Source organism: Zootoca vivipara, chromosome 9 (genome assembly GCF_965207765.1).
Source record: "Zootoca vivipara chromosome 9, rZooViv2.hap1.1, whole genome shotgun sequence".
Lineage (NCBI taxonomy): Eukaryota > Metazoa > Chordata > Lepidosauria > Squamata > Lacertidae > Zootoca > Zootoca vivipara.
This window is the reverse complement of record NC_142592.1, coordinates 38,132,080-38,152,259: the sequence shown is the minus strand read 5'-3', so window position 1 is coordinate 38,152,259 and position 20,180 is coordinate 38,132,080. Positions and strand designations below refer to the sequence as shown.

Below are 20,180 nucleotides of genomic sequence, written 5' to 3'. Positions count from 1 at the left end.
TCTTTAAACCCCCCTCCAAAAGAATTATTTGATCTCTAAGAAGCATTTTCATCTTACCCTCACAAAGTACCCCAAAAATAAATAAAGACCACGCTTTAAACAAAACATAAACTTTGCTGGACTGCACCTAGCTTCTTCAGAAATATATATTCTCGAGCAGTAGTTTAAAATGTTCCACACCTGTATAGTTGAGTCATCAGAGCTTGAAATGAGTGTTTTCCCATCAGAAGTAAACTGGCAGTGTTGTACAGCTTCTTTGTGTCCAGTTCTGGATTTTAAAATATTCCCACTTGACAGATTTAATACCTTTTAAAAATGGGATCAGACAACAGACTGTTTTGAGTTCACATTGCTTACAGGTTGAAAGGAAATAGAGATGCAAACCCACAAGTATATTTTCAAAAAGCAGTAGTATAATGAATGAGATTGTGTTATAAAAAAGCTACTTCTTCAAAGCAATGTTTCCTCCTTCATTATTTTAACCTAAAACAACTAAAAGGAGAAATTATAAATGAAACAAGCAACAAAAGCTTCCTGCATTATCTATGGTCAGACATATGCATAGCAATCCATATGGACATCAGATATTCTTCTTTCTACTTCATTAGCATGGCTATTAAAAGGTATCTTTAAAAATGCATTCTTACTGAAAAAAATACACATTTATAGCAAGTATTGTATTCATAACGTGGTTGGTTATTTATTAGAGATCACAACAAACAGACTCTTTATAATAGGCTATACATAAAAAATACATGATGCAACAAGAAAATTACTGCATTCATCATCAAAGTGTGATGCTTCATAACTGGATTTGAGAATACCAGAAAACATACTGGGAGAACCTTAAAAACAAAGTATAATTCAGTTCTAAGTACAATATCCTTTGTATATTTGACTCACAACATGTAAAGGAATCTGGGAAAACTAGTTTCAAGAAAGAGGAAAGTCTATTAGGGCACCTCAATGCTCTAGCCTTTTATAAGTACAGATATTGCAAACCATTAGGTCTTGGGACAGAGAAATTCAATTAGGGAATTCCGTCCTTTTCCTTGGGTAAATTTTCAGGAAGAGGACCTGTTTAATTATAATGAAACAGAAAATTATTTTGCTTTTATATTTATTACATTGCAAAACAAATATATTTTTCTGCAACAATATACTAAAGCATGAACTGAACACGAGAAAGGATGGCTCAGCTAGTACAGCATGAGACTCGTGCTGTACTAGGGTCATTAACTCAGGGTCATTGATTCAATAATCAATAACTCAGGGTAATTGATTCGAGCCCCACATTGGGCAAAAGATTCCTGCACTGCAGGGTGTTGGACTAGATGATCCTTGTGGTCCCTTCCAACTCTACAATTCTATGATTCTAAGGAGATGATCATTAACTTGACTTGGTGAATGAAGTACTCATCCATTTCCAATGTCATAATCTAAAGTGGCAGGCAATTTGAGGAGAACTGAATATTTGGTGCTTGATAGACCTAAATTATCCCAGAATAGAGTATTTTCCAACTGATTCCCTGCTAGTGTTTTTGGTTGTGAGATTCTGAGTTCCAGTTTATCATTTTTTGTATAATACCTGAAATGATCACTATCAGAGAAGTCAATGCCGAACTAATCTCAACTCCTTTACCTTTACTGTTCCATTCTTCTCCCCAAATGCTGCAGTCTGAATGTCTTCATATAGGCAACAGCAGCAAATGAAAGGCTCCTGTTCTTCAGTCTGATAAACAGTATGGCCTGTGAAGCCATTGATTAGCTGCAATGCAATGGCATAATTGGAATTATTATAGTACAACACACACACACACAGCTTTCACATAAGAAAGCATCTGACCATCTCCTCTACTTCAGTAGTGATTTTTAAGATTATTGGCATATTTATTACAGTTTTATCTGCCCTCCAAACCAAGAAACTCCAAAATACATGGTCCTATAATCAGAAGTAGCAGAAGAATTTACAATAAATAGGAAAGATAGGTAGTAAATATGTATGGCTGGCACAACTGCTTTTTGTTGTTGCTTTACTAAGAGTGTGCTTGGTTATCATAATGTTGTAGGTCTGACTCTTCTGACGACTACATAGAAACATAGAAAAGAGCTTTGTATTAAGGGCAAACCACCCACAATTTCACTTTAGAAGGAGTTCTTCCGTATCTAAAAAAAGCTTGCAATTATTTTTCACAAATGTTTTAACTATTCAGCGGTAGGCAGACATGAACACCGCCATTGCACAGCTGCAACCTTTTCCCCCTGCTTCTCAAATATCCATAGCAACGCTAACAGCAAACACTAACTGAAGAACAAAAATGAACATCACCACTTTGATCCTTATTATCCTTATTTATAAGTCTGTTACAAAAAGGGTGGCCAAATTGGATAATTTTGCTCTTCAAAAGAGTTGCCTAATGGTATTTCTTTTCTTCTAACAGGCAAAAAACCAGTTTATGACATTTCAGTCTCATAGCCCTTTGACAGGTTAGAGAAGGGTTTATAGAAGATTCTAGCAGAGAAGAAGGGAGATAACAAAAAGGGGAGGCACCGCATGCAAAAACAGTTTTTCTTTACTACTTTCTACTAAGATAGTTGGCTGGGAGATTGCAAGAAGGGACAGAGAACTTATGATTGTGCCCTTTCTTCTTTTCTCCAAGCCTGCTTCCTATTCTGAAGTGGGAGTATAGCCCATATATTTTGAACATCACAGGAGACACTCTAGTGAATAGGGTGGTCCACAGGAGCTCTCAAAGTTCCATGGGAGAATAAGCGGAATAGAAATGGGTATAACAGAGGCATCTGTATTGTTCTAGTACACATATTTCCACAAACATTTCCAAGGAAGTTTCAATGAGAAATTATAAATGGAGATATAATTTCTTAACATCTATTGAATTGAGAAAATATCTTCTTCTGATGTTCTTTTTCTATTAATAGTTCCAGTTTTGTAATGCACAGTTACCGAAGAGCTCAGCCTTTCTGCCAGTTTGAGTATTCCCCCAAATTCATACTTTTCAAATCTTCCCTTTGCCTTGGATGGTAACCTAGGCAGAGGCTTGGGAAACCACAGCAAGAGCATCAATTAGCCACTTCAGCTCCAATGACTCTTGCTCATTATGCAGAGGAATTCCATAAAATGCAAATGTCTTCCTACCTGCCTGGTCCGTTACAGGATCAAGCTATTCAGGAGTGTCTGCTAACTGGCTGTCTGAGAATCCTGAGGAAGAGTAACTCCACACCCTGAGGCACTGTGAAGCCTAATGGTACAAGCAATACTTGTATGTGGCCAGACATCGGCACCCATTTGCATTCATCAAGATTAGGTATTCAATCAACACAACTTGATTTATGCGCCACACATTTTGTACTCAGCAAACATGGTTGGAAAACTCAGATCCTGCTAGTGACATTAGATGCAGGCTTTTTCCTCTTCAATTTGGGAACCTACTCTTCTCACTTAACATTTATTGTCTGAGGGCTGCTTTCCCTTATGGACAACCTTCAGGGGTGGGGATGGCACACGCCAATGTTGGCCAGAGGAAAAGGCACAAGGAGTAAGAGAGGCATCTATTTTCTTGGGTAGAGTAGGCTACATTCTAGTCATACAAGCCAAAGCTTTCTAAATGTTCCATTTGCAACATACAAAACATACTTACTTGCAGATGCTTCATACTGTCAATAGCCAAGATGAAAACTTCATTAACAGGGAACAAAACATCTATTTCACGTTTCAATACAACAGCAGAGGACTCACACACCTTCTTTGTCTCCCATATCTGTTGAAGAGAATAAGGATGTAGCAGAAGTTCTGCAATGTCAAAAATTTAAGACTTTAGGGCACAAAGAAGTTTGAATTTAGAACTGTATTTACTCTTTTAAAATATACTTTAAAAAATATTGCTTTCATGTATGAAGTTACTTAATGTAGGCACACATTTTAGTTTTTAGTCACTTAATCAAACTACAATTTTTTCATATGGTCCTCAGTCTAAGAGATTTTTAAAAAGAGGTTCCATCATTTGCAGAGTTAGGATCAGGGTATTCTCCACTGTGGCACTCAGACTATTCCAATTTCCTGCCAAAGACAATTTACTAGCCCCCATCACTAGCCACGTTCCACTGGCAAGTGTACACCACAAGTAGCCAGTGTAAATGTTGCTGGAATGCACTCAATGGGCAGGGATGATGGGAGTTCGAAGCTAGCAGCTGGAGGGCACCTTGCTAGCTAGCCGTGATGCAGACCCTCCTATTTTAAAAGTTCTATGCCAGCAGTTAACAATGCATGTTTCCATTTCCAACCTGTGGTGTTGCTTTTTTCTACTTTTAGGGGGAAAGGGGAGATATTTCTGATACTATGGTTTAGTGTTTTTATTGCCCATGTGTACTGCTTTGCAATTATGGACTAGTGCCTTCTGATTCACAATCCTAACTATAGAAAGCCAGCTTAAGTTTTACCTGTTCCAAACACTGTTCAGAAGGAATTTGATTCACACCACCCTTTTTTTGCCAGCTAGGTTCTGCCAGGTTGGTAATAAGGTTTTTAATTTTACTGTTTCTATTATATAATTATTAATATTGCATTTTAAATCAGATGGCTTTGTTCAGGAGAGATAAAAAATGTATATACAGTATTTTATTTTCAAAATATTTTTCAGTAATAAGGAAATTAAGAAATGGTGCAGGTGACATTTCCCCAAATATGCCAAAGTTTCATGAATGCTTTGATTGTTACAATTCCTCCTTAGACTCAACTCATAATAAATAAATATACAGATCTTGGGAGTCTATGACTGGATGGGAAAGCTAAATCTTGCTTTAGTAAAGAAACACAATTCCCAGCAAATGTTTGGGGGGAAAAAAGCTCACCCTTATTGTCTGGTCATCAGAAGAAGTGAGGAATAAAGACCCATCAAGTGAAAATGTCACAGAATGGACCCAACTCATATGTCCTCGGCAGTCAGCAATTTTGGAAGAGGATTCAATATTCCATATCTAAATCAAATTCAGAACAAACTAATTATTTGCCGTTTTGGTAGCAGTTTGGGATATCTATTCACTTTTAATCAAAGTGTGCTTAGTTTAGAGTTAGTGTCTTTATCCATTTGTGAATGAGACTTCATTTGGGAAAATCTGCATTAACATACATATATGAGATTTTCAAAAGAGAAACAAAAGATTCCTGCTATCTGCCTCACTATTTCAAAGTTGCTATATTAAGACATGCTTACAAGCTGCATCTCATGGCCACTATTGAATACCCCATATTACATGATCTAGCGGACAGAAGCAAATTAGCTCTGAATTTTTTTGGTATTTGTTTGCAGAAACAGAGTGAATGTAGAGTGCAGTGGTTGACCATTTTTCATGAATGACTCTGACCATTTTTCTAGTAGAAGATTCTATGAAATGTCACTGTTTTGATTTAAGATATCACAGACTAATTCATTTTATTGTTAAAATATGCAGATTACTGGTTTAAACTGGCACTCTTACATGATGATTATATAAAAGTTTATTTTTCTTTTGCTAAAATTGGTAAAGGAATCAGAACACTGATAAAAGAGCACTGAGAGTATGATGTGACCAGTAAAACCCAGATAACTATTGATTAGCCTCAATTAGATGGACACATAGCTGAATCAAGTGAAATTATTGTGTTACCTGGGTGTCCCATGAAGTAAATCAGTGGAATATTGATTGCTCAGAAGTCAACCCCGCTGTGTTCAATGTGCTTTACTTCTATGACTACATGGTATTTTTATGCATACACAGCTATAAAGAGGCAATAGGAATTTCCTGCTCTTAAAAACATTCAATTCAAGGTGACTGCTGAACTTTAAAATGGAGACTGAGCTCACCGACCAGATGAGCCTTTTAAAAATGCAGACTATACTAGAAAAATCCATATTCAAAAAGATTCCATTAAGCAGCGATAGAGGGATTCTTTCATCATTCTATGCTAAGGGGGTGATTCAGAAAGGTCAAACTCACTTGCTGAACAGTGAGACTTTAGAACATGGACAATACATATGTTTTTTTCCTGTGGGTACTGCCATAACTCCCAGGGCTCTACTGGAAATGGATTAGGAAGGCATCACTGAGGCATATTAGAAATCTTTGATCAAAATTTAACAGCAGTCATCTGTATCTTGGTTTTGATGAAAGTAACTCTTTGATGGAAGGTAGCGCGCTTAAGTGATATTCTTATCAGCAGAACAGCAGTAGCTTTTGGCAAAAAGATGATCAATTTGAATTAGCTCAAATTGGCCAGATGAGCCCAATTCCACACAAAGGTTAACATTATAGCTTCCTAATATTGCCTTGGGTCACCTAGCTCAATTCCATTTATTCTGATGGGCAGCTGCTCTGTTTTTCCCAGGTCTTTCTAGAGGTGTCAGGGATTAATTCTGTATCCAGGGCAGCTGTTTATCAGCTCCATCTGGTACGCAGGCTGATACCCTACCTGCCTGCCGACTGTCTCGCCAGAGTGTGCATGCTCTAGTTATCTCTCGCTTGGACTACTGCAATGCGCTCTATGTGGGGCTACCTTTGAAGGTGACCCGGAAACTACAACTAATCCAGAATGCGGCAGCTAGATTGGTGACTGGGAATGGCTGCCGAGACCACATAACACTGGTCTTGAAAGACCTACATTGGCTCCCAGTATGTTTCTGAGCCCAATTCAAAGTGTTGGTGCTGAACTTTAAAGCCCTAAACGGCCTCGGTCCAGTATACCTGAAGGAGCGTCTCCACCCCCATCGTTTTGCCCGGACACTGAGGTCCAGTACTGAGGGCTTTCTGGTGGTTCCCTCGCTGTGAGAAGTGAGGTTACAAGGAACCAGGCAGAGGGCTTTCTTGGTAGTGGCACCTGCCCTGTGGAACGCCCTCCCATCAGATGTCAAAAAGAAAAACTACCAGACTTTTAGAAGACATCTGAAGGCAGCCCTGCTTAGGGAAGCTTTTAATGTTTAATAGAGTATTATATTTTTTTATTCTGTTGGAAGCCGCCCAGAGTGGCTGGGGAAACCCAGGCAGATGTGCGGGGTATAAATAAAAATTATTATTATACCTGGGATCTTCTGCATGCAAAACCTGTAATCTACCACTAAGCGATGACCTCTTCTCATTCTGAAGCTAACCACCAGAGCAAGAGGAAATATGAAGAATGGAAAGGATTTATTTACATTTTCTTAAATATAGTGACTTACTTCAACAGAATAATGTGATAAAGCAACTGCAACCATCTGGCTGTTGGGACAAAAGTCACAGTACTGAATAGTGCTGTGGTGGCTTATAAGAACCTCTGCCAACAAATCACTGGTCTTAACGTCAAAAAGCTGTAAAAATAATAGCCATATTAAACAGCAATTTTAAATGTCACATGATTTTACATAAAGATGTCTTTATACAACAACATCATTGACAAGAGTTTAAACACAAAAAATATACTTATTTCTTTCCGCATTGACTGCCAGAGAACCAATTTTATTTTATTAAATTTTTTACCCGCCCTTCCCCATAAGGTGCCATGGTCAGCTGCAGCAATAAAATATATAATTATAAAACAAATAGAACAGTTAAAAACAACAACCCCATATATAAAAATTAAAAATGTACTTCCAATACAGATGCAGACTGACATCTTAGCGTCCCCCAGAGTGGCTGGGGAAACCCAGCTAGATGGGCGGGGTATAAATAAATAAATAAATACAAATTATTATTATTGTTGGGAAATTGAGAGCCAATTATATAATAGAATGTTTAACAGATTCAGTGTTTTACAACTATCCTCAAAATAAACACTATTTCTGTAAACTATAATTAAAAGGCTGAATGATCAGAACTTGAATAAAAAGTATTATTACACCAATATTATCTCCAAACCAGTTTAGGAATTTGACTGTATGTTCTTCAAAACACTGCTTACAATTTTAATTTGATGTGTGTTATATTTAAAAATGTCAGCAAAAACAAGACCTATACAGTCAGCAAAAACAAGACCTGGAGCTGACTGTTACTCAGATCATCAGCTTCTTATAGCAAAATTCCAGCTTAAACTGAAGAAAGTAGGAAAAACCACTGGGCCAGTAAGATACAATCTGAATCAAATCCCTTATGAATACACAGTTGAAGTGAGGAACAGGTTTAAGGATTTAGATTTGGTGGACAGAGTGCCTGAAGAACTATGGATGGAGGCTCGTAACATTATACAGGAGGCAGCAACGAAAACCATCCCAAGGAAAAGGAAATGCAAGAAAGCAAAATGGCTGTCCAACGAGGCCTTACAAATAGCGGAGGAGAGGAGGCAAGCAAAATGCAAGGGAGAAAGGGAAAGATACAGGAAACTGAATGCAGATTTCCAAAAAACAGCAAGGAGAGACAAGAGGGTCTTCTTAAATGAGCAATGCAAAGAAATAGAGGAAAACAACAGAATGGGGAAAACCAGAGATCTGTTCAAGAAAATTGGAGACATGAAAGGAACATTTCGTACAAAGATTACCATAATCAAGGACAAAAGTGGTAAGGACCTCACAGAAGCAGAAGACATCAAGAAGAGGTGGCAAGAATACACAGAGGAATTATACCAGAAAGATATGGAGGTCTCGTACACCCCGGGTAGTGTGGTTGCTGACCTTGAGCCAGACATCTTGGAGAGTGAAGTCAAATGGGCCTTAGAAAGCACTGCTAATAACAAGGCCAGTGGAAGTGATGATATTCCAGCTGAACTATTTAAAATTTTAAAAGATGATGCTGTTAAGGTGCTACACCCAATATGCCAGCAAGTTTGGAAAACTCAGCAATGGCCAGAGGATTGGAGAAGATCAGTCTACATCCCAATTCCAAAGAAGGGCAGTGCCAAAGAATGCTCCAACTACCACACAATTGCGCTCATTTCACACGCTAGCAAGGTTATGCTTTAAATTCTACAAGGCAGGCTTAAGCAGTATGTGGACCGAGAACTCCCAGAAGTTCAAGCTGGATTTCGAAAGGGCAGAGGAACCAGAGACCAAATAGCAAACATGCGCTGGATTATGGAGAAAGCTAGAGAGTTCCAGAAAAACGTCTACTTCTGCTTCATTGACTATGCAAAAGCCTTTGACTGTGTCGACCACAGCAAACTATGGCAAGTTCTTAAAGAAATGGGAGTGCCTGATCACCTCATCTGTCTCCTGAGAAATCTCTATGTGGGACAAGAAGCTACAGTTAGAACTGGATATGGAACAACTGAGTGGTTCAAAATTGGGAAAGGAGTACGACAAGGTTGTATATTGTCTCCCTGCTTATTTAACTTATATGCAGAATTCATCATGCGAAAGGCTGGACTAGATGAATCCCAAGCCGGAATTAAGATTGCCGGAAGAAATATCAACAACCTCAGATATGCAGATGACACAACCTTGATGGCAGAAAGCGAGGAGGAATTAAAGAACCTTTTACTGAGGGTGAAAGAGGAGAGCGCAAAATATGGTCTGAAGCTCAACATAAAAAAGACCAAGATCATGGCTACTGGTCCCATCACCTCCTGGCAAATAGAAGGGGAAGAAATGGAGGCAGTGAGAGATTTCACCTTCTTGGGCTCCTTGATCACTGCAGATGGTGACAGCAGTCACCAAATTAAAAGACGCCTGCTTCTTGGGAGAAAAGCAATGACAAACCTAGACAGCATCTTAAAAAGCAGAGACAGCACCTTGCCGACAAAGGTCTGTATAGTTAAAGCTATGGTTTTTCCAGTAGTGATGTATGGAAGTGAGAGCTGGACCATAAAGAAGGCTGATCGCCGAAGAATTGATGCTTTTTAATTGTGGTGCTGGAGGAGACTCTTGAGAGTCCCATGGACTGCAAGAAGATCAAACCTATCCATTCTTAAGGAAATCAGCCCTGAGTGCTCCCTGGAAGGACAGATCGTGAAGCTGAGGCTCCAATACTTTGGCCACCTCATGAGAAGAGAAGAATCCTTGGAAAAGACCCTGATGTTGGGAAAGATTGAGGGCAATAGGAGAAGGGGACGTCAGAGGACAAGATGGTTGGACAGTGTTCTCGAAGCTACGAACATGAGTTTGACCAAACTGCGGGAGGCAGTGCAAGACAGGAGTGCCTGGCGTGCTATGGTCCATGGGGTCACGAAGAGTCGGACACGACTAAATGACTAAACAACAACAATATTTAAAAATAATTAAAATCCTATCTTCTAACCTACAACAATTCCACTCCCTATGTTCATGGAACTTGGTGGAACACTACCAAAATATTTTGAAGTTATTTTCCCAACTCCAACTTATACTCTGCTCAAAGAGAGTTTAACATTCTATAAATCAATACAATTTATTCATGCCGTCTTACTGATAACTTAACAAAAATAGAATGATCCTTTTGAAGTCTGTGAATGAGCTACTACTATATGATATACAATGGTACCTCTGGCTAAGAACTTAATTCGTTCTGGAGGTCCGTTCTTAACCTGAAACTGTTCTTAACCTGAAGTACCACTCAGGTTAGCTAATGGGGCCTCCCGCTGCCGCCGCCGCACAATTTCTGTTGTCATCCTGAAGCAAAGTTCTTAACCCGAGGTACTATTTCTGGGTTAGCGAGGTCTGTAACCTGAAACATCTGTAACCCGAGGTACCACTGTATGTTCTTTGAGCAATTTAGTAGAAGTACGGCAAAAATTGTATTTGACCATTTCCAACATAACAAAAATAATATCTTAACTGCAGTTCAGAGCCTGTGAGATGGCAGGACTGTACACTCGCTTGTTGACATCAAAACTACAGTAGGGAAGAGGACTGTTGCAAAAGAGCCATTCCTTGTGGGACAAAACTGCAGCTCAGCAGAGGCAACTTGTGTGCATGTGTGAGAAAGTGTTTGCACAGAACACAGGATGCTGCACTGCACTGAAATAACTTTTGGTCGGAGACCAGCACTTGGTTGAAGGCTCTGCACCATGAAGTCTAAGCACAAATGATGCATTCCCTATGTTTCTCTTGTTCTCTTCTCTTTCACTATTGCTCTCCTGCCCAATTTTAAAAATAAATACAAATGGAAAACAAGATGGTGACTCAGAGGAAAGAAGTCATTACTGACATACTTAAAGTACTTACAAAAAGCCTGTTTTTCGCTGCCACCAACACTGTAGTTCCATTAGATGACCAGGAGCAACACTTCACTAAGACTTCCACATCATCCTGGTAGTCATCCACATTTCTAAAGCAGTCTCCTAAGTCAATAGTTTTCAGTTCATTTGCCGAATGTGCATACCAAAGCTTTAAAAATAAATACACTATATTAAGCCTTTAAAAAAATGAATGTGAGTAGAAGACAAAATTAATGCTAACTAGTGATTTGTAAAATTTCATTTTGCAAAGGTATTTATTCATATCCAATTATAGCTACTAACAAAACAATTTACTCTCTCCAGTGATCTATAGACATTAAAGTCAACTGTCTGCTTGTGGAATTAGAAGTATATTTTTAAAAATTGCAGCATATTAAAATCAAGCAACTAAATTAATGTCAGACATTTTATATTTGGGCTGATTTATATCTGAAATATTGCCAAATAATGAACAGAGCTCATAAATGCTTTTTGTTTGTGAATACCTAATACTATTTTTTTCACATGCAAGGTATTTGTGAATAACAGGCACATCTATATTTATAAGCTTTTCAATGTAAATTTCAAATTTTAGTTATAAAATGACATCGTTATCTCTCAATGTAATCTGCTTCAGAAACATAAACAAGGCAAGAATGAAAAATGAAGAATGCTATAGTGACACATGTGTATGAGACTGCATGAGAGTAATGCAGAGCTCCTACCATGAGCAAAGTCTCTCCCCCGCAGGAATACTACAAGAGGTATTCGGAGTAGACTTCAATATATTAATGGACATGACTAACTTAGGCTCATTAATGTCAATGGGCCTACTCTGAGTAGAACTTATCTTGACTACCATTCCATGGCTTACAGTTAACACGCAGGCTCCTGGGGCTGTTTCACTCCTCCCCAGTTACTTTTACTGCAACACCACACTAAGCTGTCTTAGCATGTTGTCCAAACCTGGGCTTGTGGTGCTCTCCCCAGACAAACCACAAGCTGCAAATGGTTAGCCTGTTTGTTGGAAGAGAAAAGGAGGGTGAACTGGTCCTTTATCTCAACCAGTAATACCTGCTTTAGCACTTAACTGTCTTAGTTTCTCTCCAGCTGGGTTTTCTTATAAGTGTGCAACAGAGAGTGAAACTATGCCCCCATTGGCTAAGAATTTATGGGCACAGTGCAGGATTGCAATCTCTGCATTTGAAAAGCATTTACAAATTCCTGGACTACAAAATCAAAAGGTTATTGAATCTGGCTTTAACTACTGGAAGTCAAAGTTTCCAAAGCATACCTTTAAAGTTCCATCTGCTGAGCAACTAGCCACATACTTATCATCTGGTGAAAATCTGCAGTGAGTAACAGAACTGCTGTGACCAAACAGTGTATTACGACACTGTTTCTTGTTCAAATCCCAGAGCTGCATATAAGAATTGGGGTTTGTGGGGGTGGGGGAACAGAGTAAAAAACATTTGAGTTTCTGCATAAAACAGTGGGAAAGTGGTTGATCCTCAAAATAGCCACCACTACTATTTTTTTTGGGGGGGGAAATGCTGCTTGCAATTTTCAGTATGAACTTTCCAAATTTCCTTACCACAAACTGTTTTGCACAGTTTTAGAGTACAGTATTTTGTTTCAGAGAGTAAAGTTACAGACCTTATTCTATTAGTGCATTTCATTCCCTTAAACCTGTCTGCCTACCCTTATATACAGCACCTCAACCCCTAAGTACATCAAAAAACAATGGCAGTTATATAAAAAGAAGTCTCAAAATATGAGACAGATTTGCAGATAAGATAGGAAGCAGTGTGGGAGTTCCTTAAAGCCCATCCAACATAAATTAAGGAGAGATTGCTGGAGCAAGCAGCAGGAAAACAAGATGTTCAGAAGCAGCAATATGCATGCAAGTATTTAATAAAGTATCCTTTTCTCCCTAATTGAACCTAAAGGCCAGCAGCAAAGTATATATGTGAAACATTTTACAAACGGTAATATAGGACACTATTAAATCAATGAAAGTATATACAAATCAAATACAGAAGCCAAACTACTTCATTTAATTACCTTCATTGTTTTAGAGAGCGTCTTGAACCATAGCTGTCAACTTTCGGATTTGAAAATAAGGGATCAGCAGCGGCCTCACCTGTCCCAGGGACAGTCTACAGTATATCTAACAATCCAGGATAGCAGCGGGAAACGGCGCTGGAATAAGGGAATTTCCAGCAAAAAAAGGGAAGGTTGACAGCTGTGGCTTGGAATAAGGGAGTTTCCCGCAAAAAAAAGGGAGGGTTGACAGCTATGCCTTGAACACGCACATTATCTGACCAATACTGTTTTTAACCTGATAACTGAAGTCACCATCAGGAGGTATTTGAGTGTCCTCAGGCAGAGTTCTATAGCCTGGGTGCCACTGCTAGTAAGTTCTCTTCCCAGGTGTTTCACCACTAAAAATGGGAGAGCAGCCTGGAGTAGCCTCCCCTGACAATCAATGAGAACAGGTAGGATATGAGAGATCCTTCAGATATCCTAGTTGAAAACAATTTATTACAAAACTATACACGGCAAGCAGGAAGCAACTGGATATGTAATTAACGTGCAGTCCAAGCATGAAAGAGTACCAGTGACTTCGACAGGAAACTTGGAGCCGGAGATAAATGGACATAAGGAAGCACATCTGTAATTCCTTCTCCTACTCTAACAAAGCCAGTAACCATGCAGAATGCAAGTGGCCTCTAATGGCTAAGGTAAGGGATACCAAGTTTACAGATCTGAGGTAAGTTTCCATGGATATTCTCACCACCATAGAGTATGAAAGTTTCCAAATTACAACTGTAAAGTAAGTGGTGACTGTAAATATGAATTCCGGATTTTTTACTTACTTACTTTGACAAAAGTGTCATTTGAACATGTAGCCAATAGAAATGGGCGATGATTTGTATTGTTAAACTGGCAGCAGTTGACCTGCTCTGCATGTTCTTCAAACACACACACAAGCTGCCCTGTTCTTGAATTCCAGACCTACAAGTAATTTTAAATAATAATAAAAAAATTAAATAAGTGTTTTGAAATATTTTTCTAATATATATACACTCTAATCAAACACTCATCTGGACACTTGGCAAAGCTTTCTAAAACATTTTTTTTCTGCATGCAGTACATTTCCTGAGATCTCCACATTTTAAGGATAGTGGAGAATAGTTGAAAAAAGTTTTAAGCATGCAACTGTGATTTGGATAACCGAGAGTTACTGAGTAATCAGAATGAGTTGCAGAACCTGCTTACTGGTTTACAGGCAGCAGCGGTTGTAGCCGTGGGCAATGGCGGGGGTGGGTGGGATCCTTTTGCTCTTGCACAACAAAAATATCTCTCTCATTGGCTTTGTGGGATGCTGGGAAAGTCCGTGAAATTCAAATTGGCTTGGCCAATCGCAGACCATGTTTAAATTTAAACGGCCCAATCATGGGATGGCTTGGGGGTGGGTCATTCAAGGCAGACCTGAGTGAAGCCTTTTCCTGCCTGGCTTTCAAACAGGCTCATTTCCTTTCTATTTAAACAGGCTGTGCTCGCACTCAGCAACACAGTCTGCAATGAATGTCTCTCCCTCCCACCCTAAAGTTTGCCCCTTCCTGAATGAGATGTACAGGTATTGTACAGATGGAATTTGCAGAACCTAGAAGGCTTTATAAATATAAATAATACACTGAAATACAAATGTAATGAAAATCCAAAGCACTAAGTGTAAAAACAAAGTAATTTTGTTATTTTCTAGGTGCGGGAAATGACAGCGATGAATTTAGACAGGGGAGATCTTGATTCAAATCCTGGCTTCAACCAGTCATGAAGCTCAATGGGTTACCTTGATCCAGTCATATCTCACTACCTAAGCTATCCTCATGGGGTTGTGGTAGGAATAAGATGGGAATGAGTGGAAGAAGGACCATGTAGCCCAACTAAACTTTCTTAGAGGAAAAAAAGGAGTATAAAAATGTAGTAAATGCCAGCATAAAATAAACTACAAAGGGGAAGCAATATCTTATTATATTTGTTGATCACAAACTGACTGTGGGCAAAATGCAGCCACAAACAGGGCAAATTAAGTTCCTACATATATTAGTGTAACTAGATGTGACAGCAGCATGACTTGTTGGAACACATCATGCTGATTTAACAGAGAGAAATGTGATGGCTGGGAATAGAACACCCTCACGCCCCATCACCTCCTCATACTTTCTTTTCTCTCAGAAAAGAAAGGACTTCCAGTCTGAGAAATCACCAGAACAAAGCAACAGAGAGTTTTGGGAGAAAAGCGTGGATAAGGGAAATAATTCAGCAACCTCATCTTGTATGCCATCTTACTACATGAAAATGCCAACCTGTACTCTAAAAGTATACATCTGTCACCATCATGTCTAAGCTGACGCTCAGACAAAACTTGTATAGTAGAGACAGGGAAGTGTCAATGTGATTTTAAAAATTTGGAGAGCTAGTATATACTATTTGTTTGAAGATTTGTCTTGTAAACTACCGTGGGAGGGTTGATACGCCTGAAGGAAAAGTTAAAATAAATTTTAATACATTAAGCATTGATTAGAACTTTAGTTGCTGCTCTTTGAATCTGTTCTTGCTTGAACAAATCCTTTTGAAACATGGAAAAGTAAAGCCATGTGTAGCATTTTAGAAGAGACAAGATAAGTTACTGATGAGGTCTCTTCTAAAATGCTACACATGGCTTTACTTTTCCATGTTTCAAAAGGATTTGTTCAAGCAAGAACACATTCAAAGAGCAGCAACTAAAGTTCTAATCCAAAGCACACTTACTTGGAAGCCTGTCTCACTTGTGAACCTCCATTATCTCTCACTATTAGTAATGCCTGTCTGTACTCATGAAAGTTGGGAGTCTAAAAGCATCTGGCAGGCCACAGGTTCCTCCTGCCTCATCAAATGCTTCCCTTTTGGAAAGACAGAAGGACCTATAGTTCTGTTTTCTGCAGTGGAATGCTGTCCCCAGGCTCCAGGTGAAAATGTTCTTCTTCAACCAGGCCTTTGGCTAATATTCTATGCCCTTTTAAATGTGTTTGTGGGAGAGGGGGTTATTGTTTTGTTTTTAACTATTTTGTGCTTTTATTCTATATTTTTATTTTGTGAACCACCATAAGATCTTCAGATGAAGGGCAGTAGATTACTATAATAAATAATAATAATAATAATAATATAGAAGTTACTATATATAGAAGATACAATAAAAATACTGGGTTAATTTCAAACTTAGTGTTCCATTCATGGAAAAAAAATCTTTGTAAAAGAAGTTTGATCTAGCTCATCCAAGTTATTTAAAATGTATGAGTTTCTCAGTTAACTACAGCCAGAAATGTAAATAGCTGTATAGGTTCAAAGGAGATAACTGATATGTCATCATTTGCTTACTTTTACTTTTCTATCTGCCGAACAAGTGGCAACAAATCTGTCATCTGCTGAAAAAGTGCAACACAGCACTTCATCATCATGAGCTTTCACTTCCAAAAGTTTTTCTCCACTTCCAGCTTTAAACACCTACAAATGCAATATCACAGATACTTATGAAATCATACATTAAGTTTAAACTATTTTAAACATAGATTTTAAGACTGTTGTGTTATTCTTCTACCAGCTGCGCTGTCCGCATAACTGAACTTTTATTAGTTTAAAAGGAAGAGGGTGGAAGGAAGAAGAAAGCTGATCAGGAATATTAAATGAACACCAATATATGCCATAGCAATTTCTCATTTTTTCAAAAATGGTTGTATTGTGTGGCTGGAAAAACTCATCGGCATGGGTAACAGTGCCACCGTGTGGTCAGAGGCAGGAAAGAAAACTAGAGGGAAGCAAAAAAAAAAATTCCTTCAGTAGCACCTTAAAGACCAACTAAGTTTATATTTTGGTATTACCAAAATATAAACTTAGTTGGTCTTTAAGGTGCTACTGAAGGAATTTTTTTATTTTGCTTCGACTCAGACCAACACGGCTACCTACCTGTAACTAGAGGGAAGCAGACAGCTCCCTGAATCCAGTTTGCATCCTTGCCAGGCTTGAACTGGTTGTTTGAACAAGACCCAGAAAGACAAAGAAGAGAAAAAGATATATATTTCCCTAACAACAAACAATTATGTACATACCTAGAATAAATTTAAGTAATTGAAAAGCAGCCAAGAAGCTAGAGGTGAGGGCCTGAGGAGCTTTGTCAATCAACACAGAACTACCATTCAGATAGGAACCAACAGTTCTTTCTCATATTGCTGGAGGACTTCATCAACATGGAGTGTACGAAAGCTCCTCAAACTAGGGTGGAATATATGGCTACTGGAGGAAGCAAACAGCCAAAGCTTAAAAAGTGAATCAGGCTATGTCCTTCTCCCAACCAGGTGGAGGGAGAGGGGAGAATATATGATTCCCAGCAAAGCCTGTGTGTAGTATACACTGGCTGTGTTTGTATGTCATGCTGAACCATAGTTTAGCACTGGGGAGACTAACCTGCGGTTCTCCAGTTGTCGAATTACAATTCCTATCAGGCTTTGCCATTATTGTCAATGGTCAAGAATTATAGGAGCTGTAGTCCAGCAGCTTCTGGAAGGCAACAGGTTAGCTACTGCTAATTTAGCATGGCACAAAATAGCAGCAATTAAACTAGAGCTTGCAGGCTCAGGAAAGAGTTCAGAAGCTTTCATTTCTGTTTTAGCTTAACAATAGCTTGTTGTGACATCCAAACCAAAAAATCATGGCTAATATTAATTGTGGTTCATTTCAAGCAAACCAGCTAAAAATATACCCGTATATATCTTACCTGCAGCATTTTATCAGCTCCACATGAAGCTATTCTTTGTCTATCCTGGGAAAAACAAGCATGGTAAACAGCGTCTGTATGTGGACGCACAACCAAACGGTACATGTTCTTCATGGATTTTTTATTTCTATATTATAAAAAACACACAATATTTTAGTTTGTATATTTCTGGGGACAAATTTAGAACATATTTCAGGCAGCAATATATATTACCAAACTGTTTTTGGAAGAATAGTCACTCACTGAAATAGTTATTGTTCTTTTAACACACAAATTGTTTCTTCATCAACAGGTTATTATTTCAAAACAGCCTTGCAAATTTCATCAGTTTCCAACATAACTTTAATTTTCTTCCACATCATCATCATCTAGTTGCTCTTTAAGTTCACAACAGGACATTGTATTTGAATTATATTTGTTTGCATTTTAACTAAGACCCCAGCTGAAACAGTACAAAAAGATGCATGTTTCATCGCCACCCACAGGAGTATTGTAAGCTGCCTTGTGCTCAGTTAAATCCTTGATGCATCTAGCTAAGTATTGTCTACATTAACAGGCAGTTGCTCCCTAGGAGTTTCAAACAGAGGTCTTTTCCAGCCCTACCTGGAGATAACAGGGATTGAACTGGGACCTTTTGCACATCAAAAGGCAAACACTACTGGTTTCTGCTCGATGTTTATAAATCATGCATGCACAAAAACTTCTGTACAGCACTGGGGTAAAAATTATATAGACGCTTATATTTTGGGGGGTTGATTTGGACAGATTATTATTCATAGGTAAAAATGCATCTGCTTACATCCATTCCACATAAAACGATCCTTTCTCAACTTCTTCCTGAGCTTTTAGTTTTGCTTGCCGATAGACTTCTGAACTTTCTGGTTGACATAGACCCAGCTGTACAATGTCTGGAAACGGTTGCCGCCCAAGGAGGTGCCCATTTAAGGATAGAAATTCCTGGAAGTTTTCACATGCAATGGCATCCTGTGAACAATATATATCTTATCAAAAAGAAAAGTTAACCTGGACAGTATATAAAAAGAGAGGCTGCTGGAAGTAGCAAGCATCATCCTGAAATAAGGAAGAAGCTAGACTAGATGATGCCCCTCAAACATTTTCTGACTCTTACCGTTGCCTCTTTCCTCACTCCTACTTCTGTTTTCCAACATTGCTGAAATTCTGATTGCAAGTTTCTCTCTCTCGTATATATATAGATATAGATATAGATCGTAAAAATTTGCAAAGCACCATGTCGACTGCATAAAACAATAATCTATATTGTGATCAGCTTCTAGCAAGACGCCTTGAAGCATTTAAATACCTTATGTTCAGGACTGAAGCAAATCACACTAATTCTGCTAAACAAAGCTAATTAGTGGGAGTCTAGGGGAACTAGCTGATCAGAAGGGTAAAACAGGACAAAAGTTTAAACTGGGATGTTAGACACTTGACAGTATAAATGGAATGCATCAGATCCTCCAAACTCTTTCTGTTACCTCAGTTATTAATATAATCAGAATCTGTTTCTTTTCAGAAATGCAGATATACTATCTCTAAAGTCTTTAATAACAAGGCAGAATTATCAACTATGCCAGAACTTGGATGAGTTATCACAACAATCTTTAAGTGAAATAAGAATTGCAACTCATGCGAACTATAGTTGCTAATTTCTCACCTTTTCATCCAATATTTGACTGTATTCAGCATATTCATGAATTAAATGAGCAGGTCCTACCAATTCTGTTTTGGTTTTAATCCAATCTAGTGAAAACATGAGAGCACAGAGTTCCTAGAATAAGAAAAATTCTGTAAGTAAATAGTCCTGTTTGTAAGCTACACTTAGTGCTATTTCAAACTTACTTAGCTTTGCATTTTCAGAAGAATAAACTTCCTTTCTACCGGTATTATGTTCCAAAATTCCTTCATAAAGCGAGAACACTTTGGAAACATTAACAACCATGCACTGTTGCACATTCTTTCATTATTTAGAAGTGCAATATAACAGATTAGCTAATGCTTTTTCAGATCAATCTCTTATGCATCTTAAAATGGATATTTTTCTTGGCATGCTTTTTCCAATTTTCACAAAACTAGATGAATTGTTACCATTCAATTCACCATGTAATTATGGTAAGATCTTCAAACATCTGTGTTGTGCTTCTGCTGCCATTTTCTTTAAGGACTGCATTCTTTAAGGAATGCAAACCAGACCACTAAGCAAAACCCTGTCTAAGTGTAAACAGGCAATGGTGAGGGTACTGAAGAGGA

The 20,180-nt window shown here is 38.3% G+C and overlaps 1 protein-coding gene across 1 annotated transcript in view; it reads right to left on the bottom strand.

The window, feature by feature from the left end:
* The window catches only part of APAF1 (apoptotic peptidase activating factor 1), a 44,142-nt gene that overhangs the window by 7,747 nt on the left and 16,215 nt on the right, over window positions 1-20,180 (bottom strand). The window contains exons 12-23 of the mRNA XM_035126889.3: window positions 19,588-19,701; window positions 18,712-18,896; window positions 17,913-18,039; window positions 16,520-16,645; window positions 13,979-14,113; window positions 12,390-12,515; window positions 11,103-11,264; window positions 7,212-7,340; window positions 4,870-4,995; window positions 3,660-3,779; window positions 1,643-1,768; window positions 181-306 (exon numbers count right to left, since the gene is read on the bottom strand). Of these exons, the coding sequence (XP_034982780.1) occupies window positions 181-306; window positions 1,643-1,768; window positions 3,660-3,779; window positions 4,870-4,995; window positions 7,212-7,340; window positions 11,103-11,264; window positions 12,390-12,515; window positions 13,979-14,113; window positions 16,520-16,645; window positions 17,913-18,039; window positions 18,712-18,896; window positions 19,588-19,701 (1,602 nt within the window). The remainder of the gene's footprint in view (window positions 1-180; window positions 307-1,642; window positions 1,769-3,659; window positions 3,780-4,869; window positions 4,996-7,211; window positions 7,341-11,102; window positions 11,265-12,389; window positions 12,516-13,978; window positions 14,114-16,519; window positions 16,646-17,912; window positions 18,040-18,711; window positions 18,897-19,587; window positions 19,702-20,180) is intronic.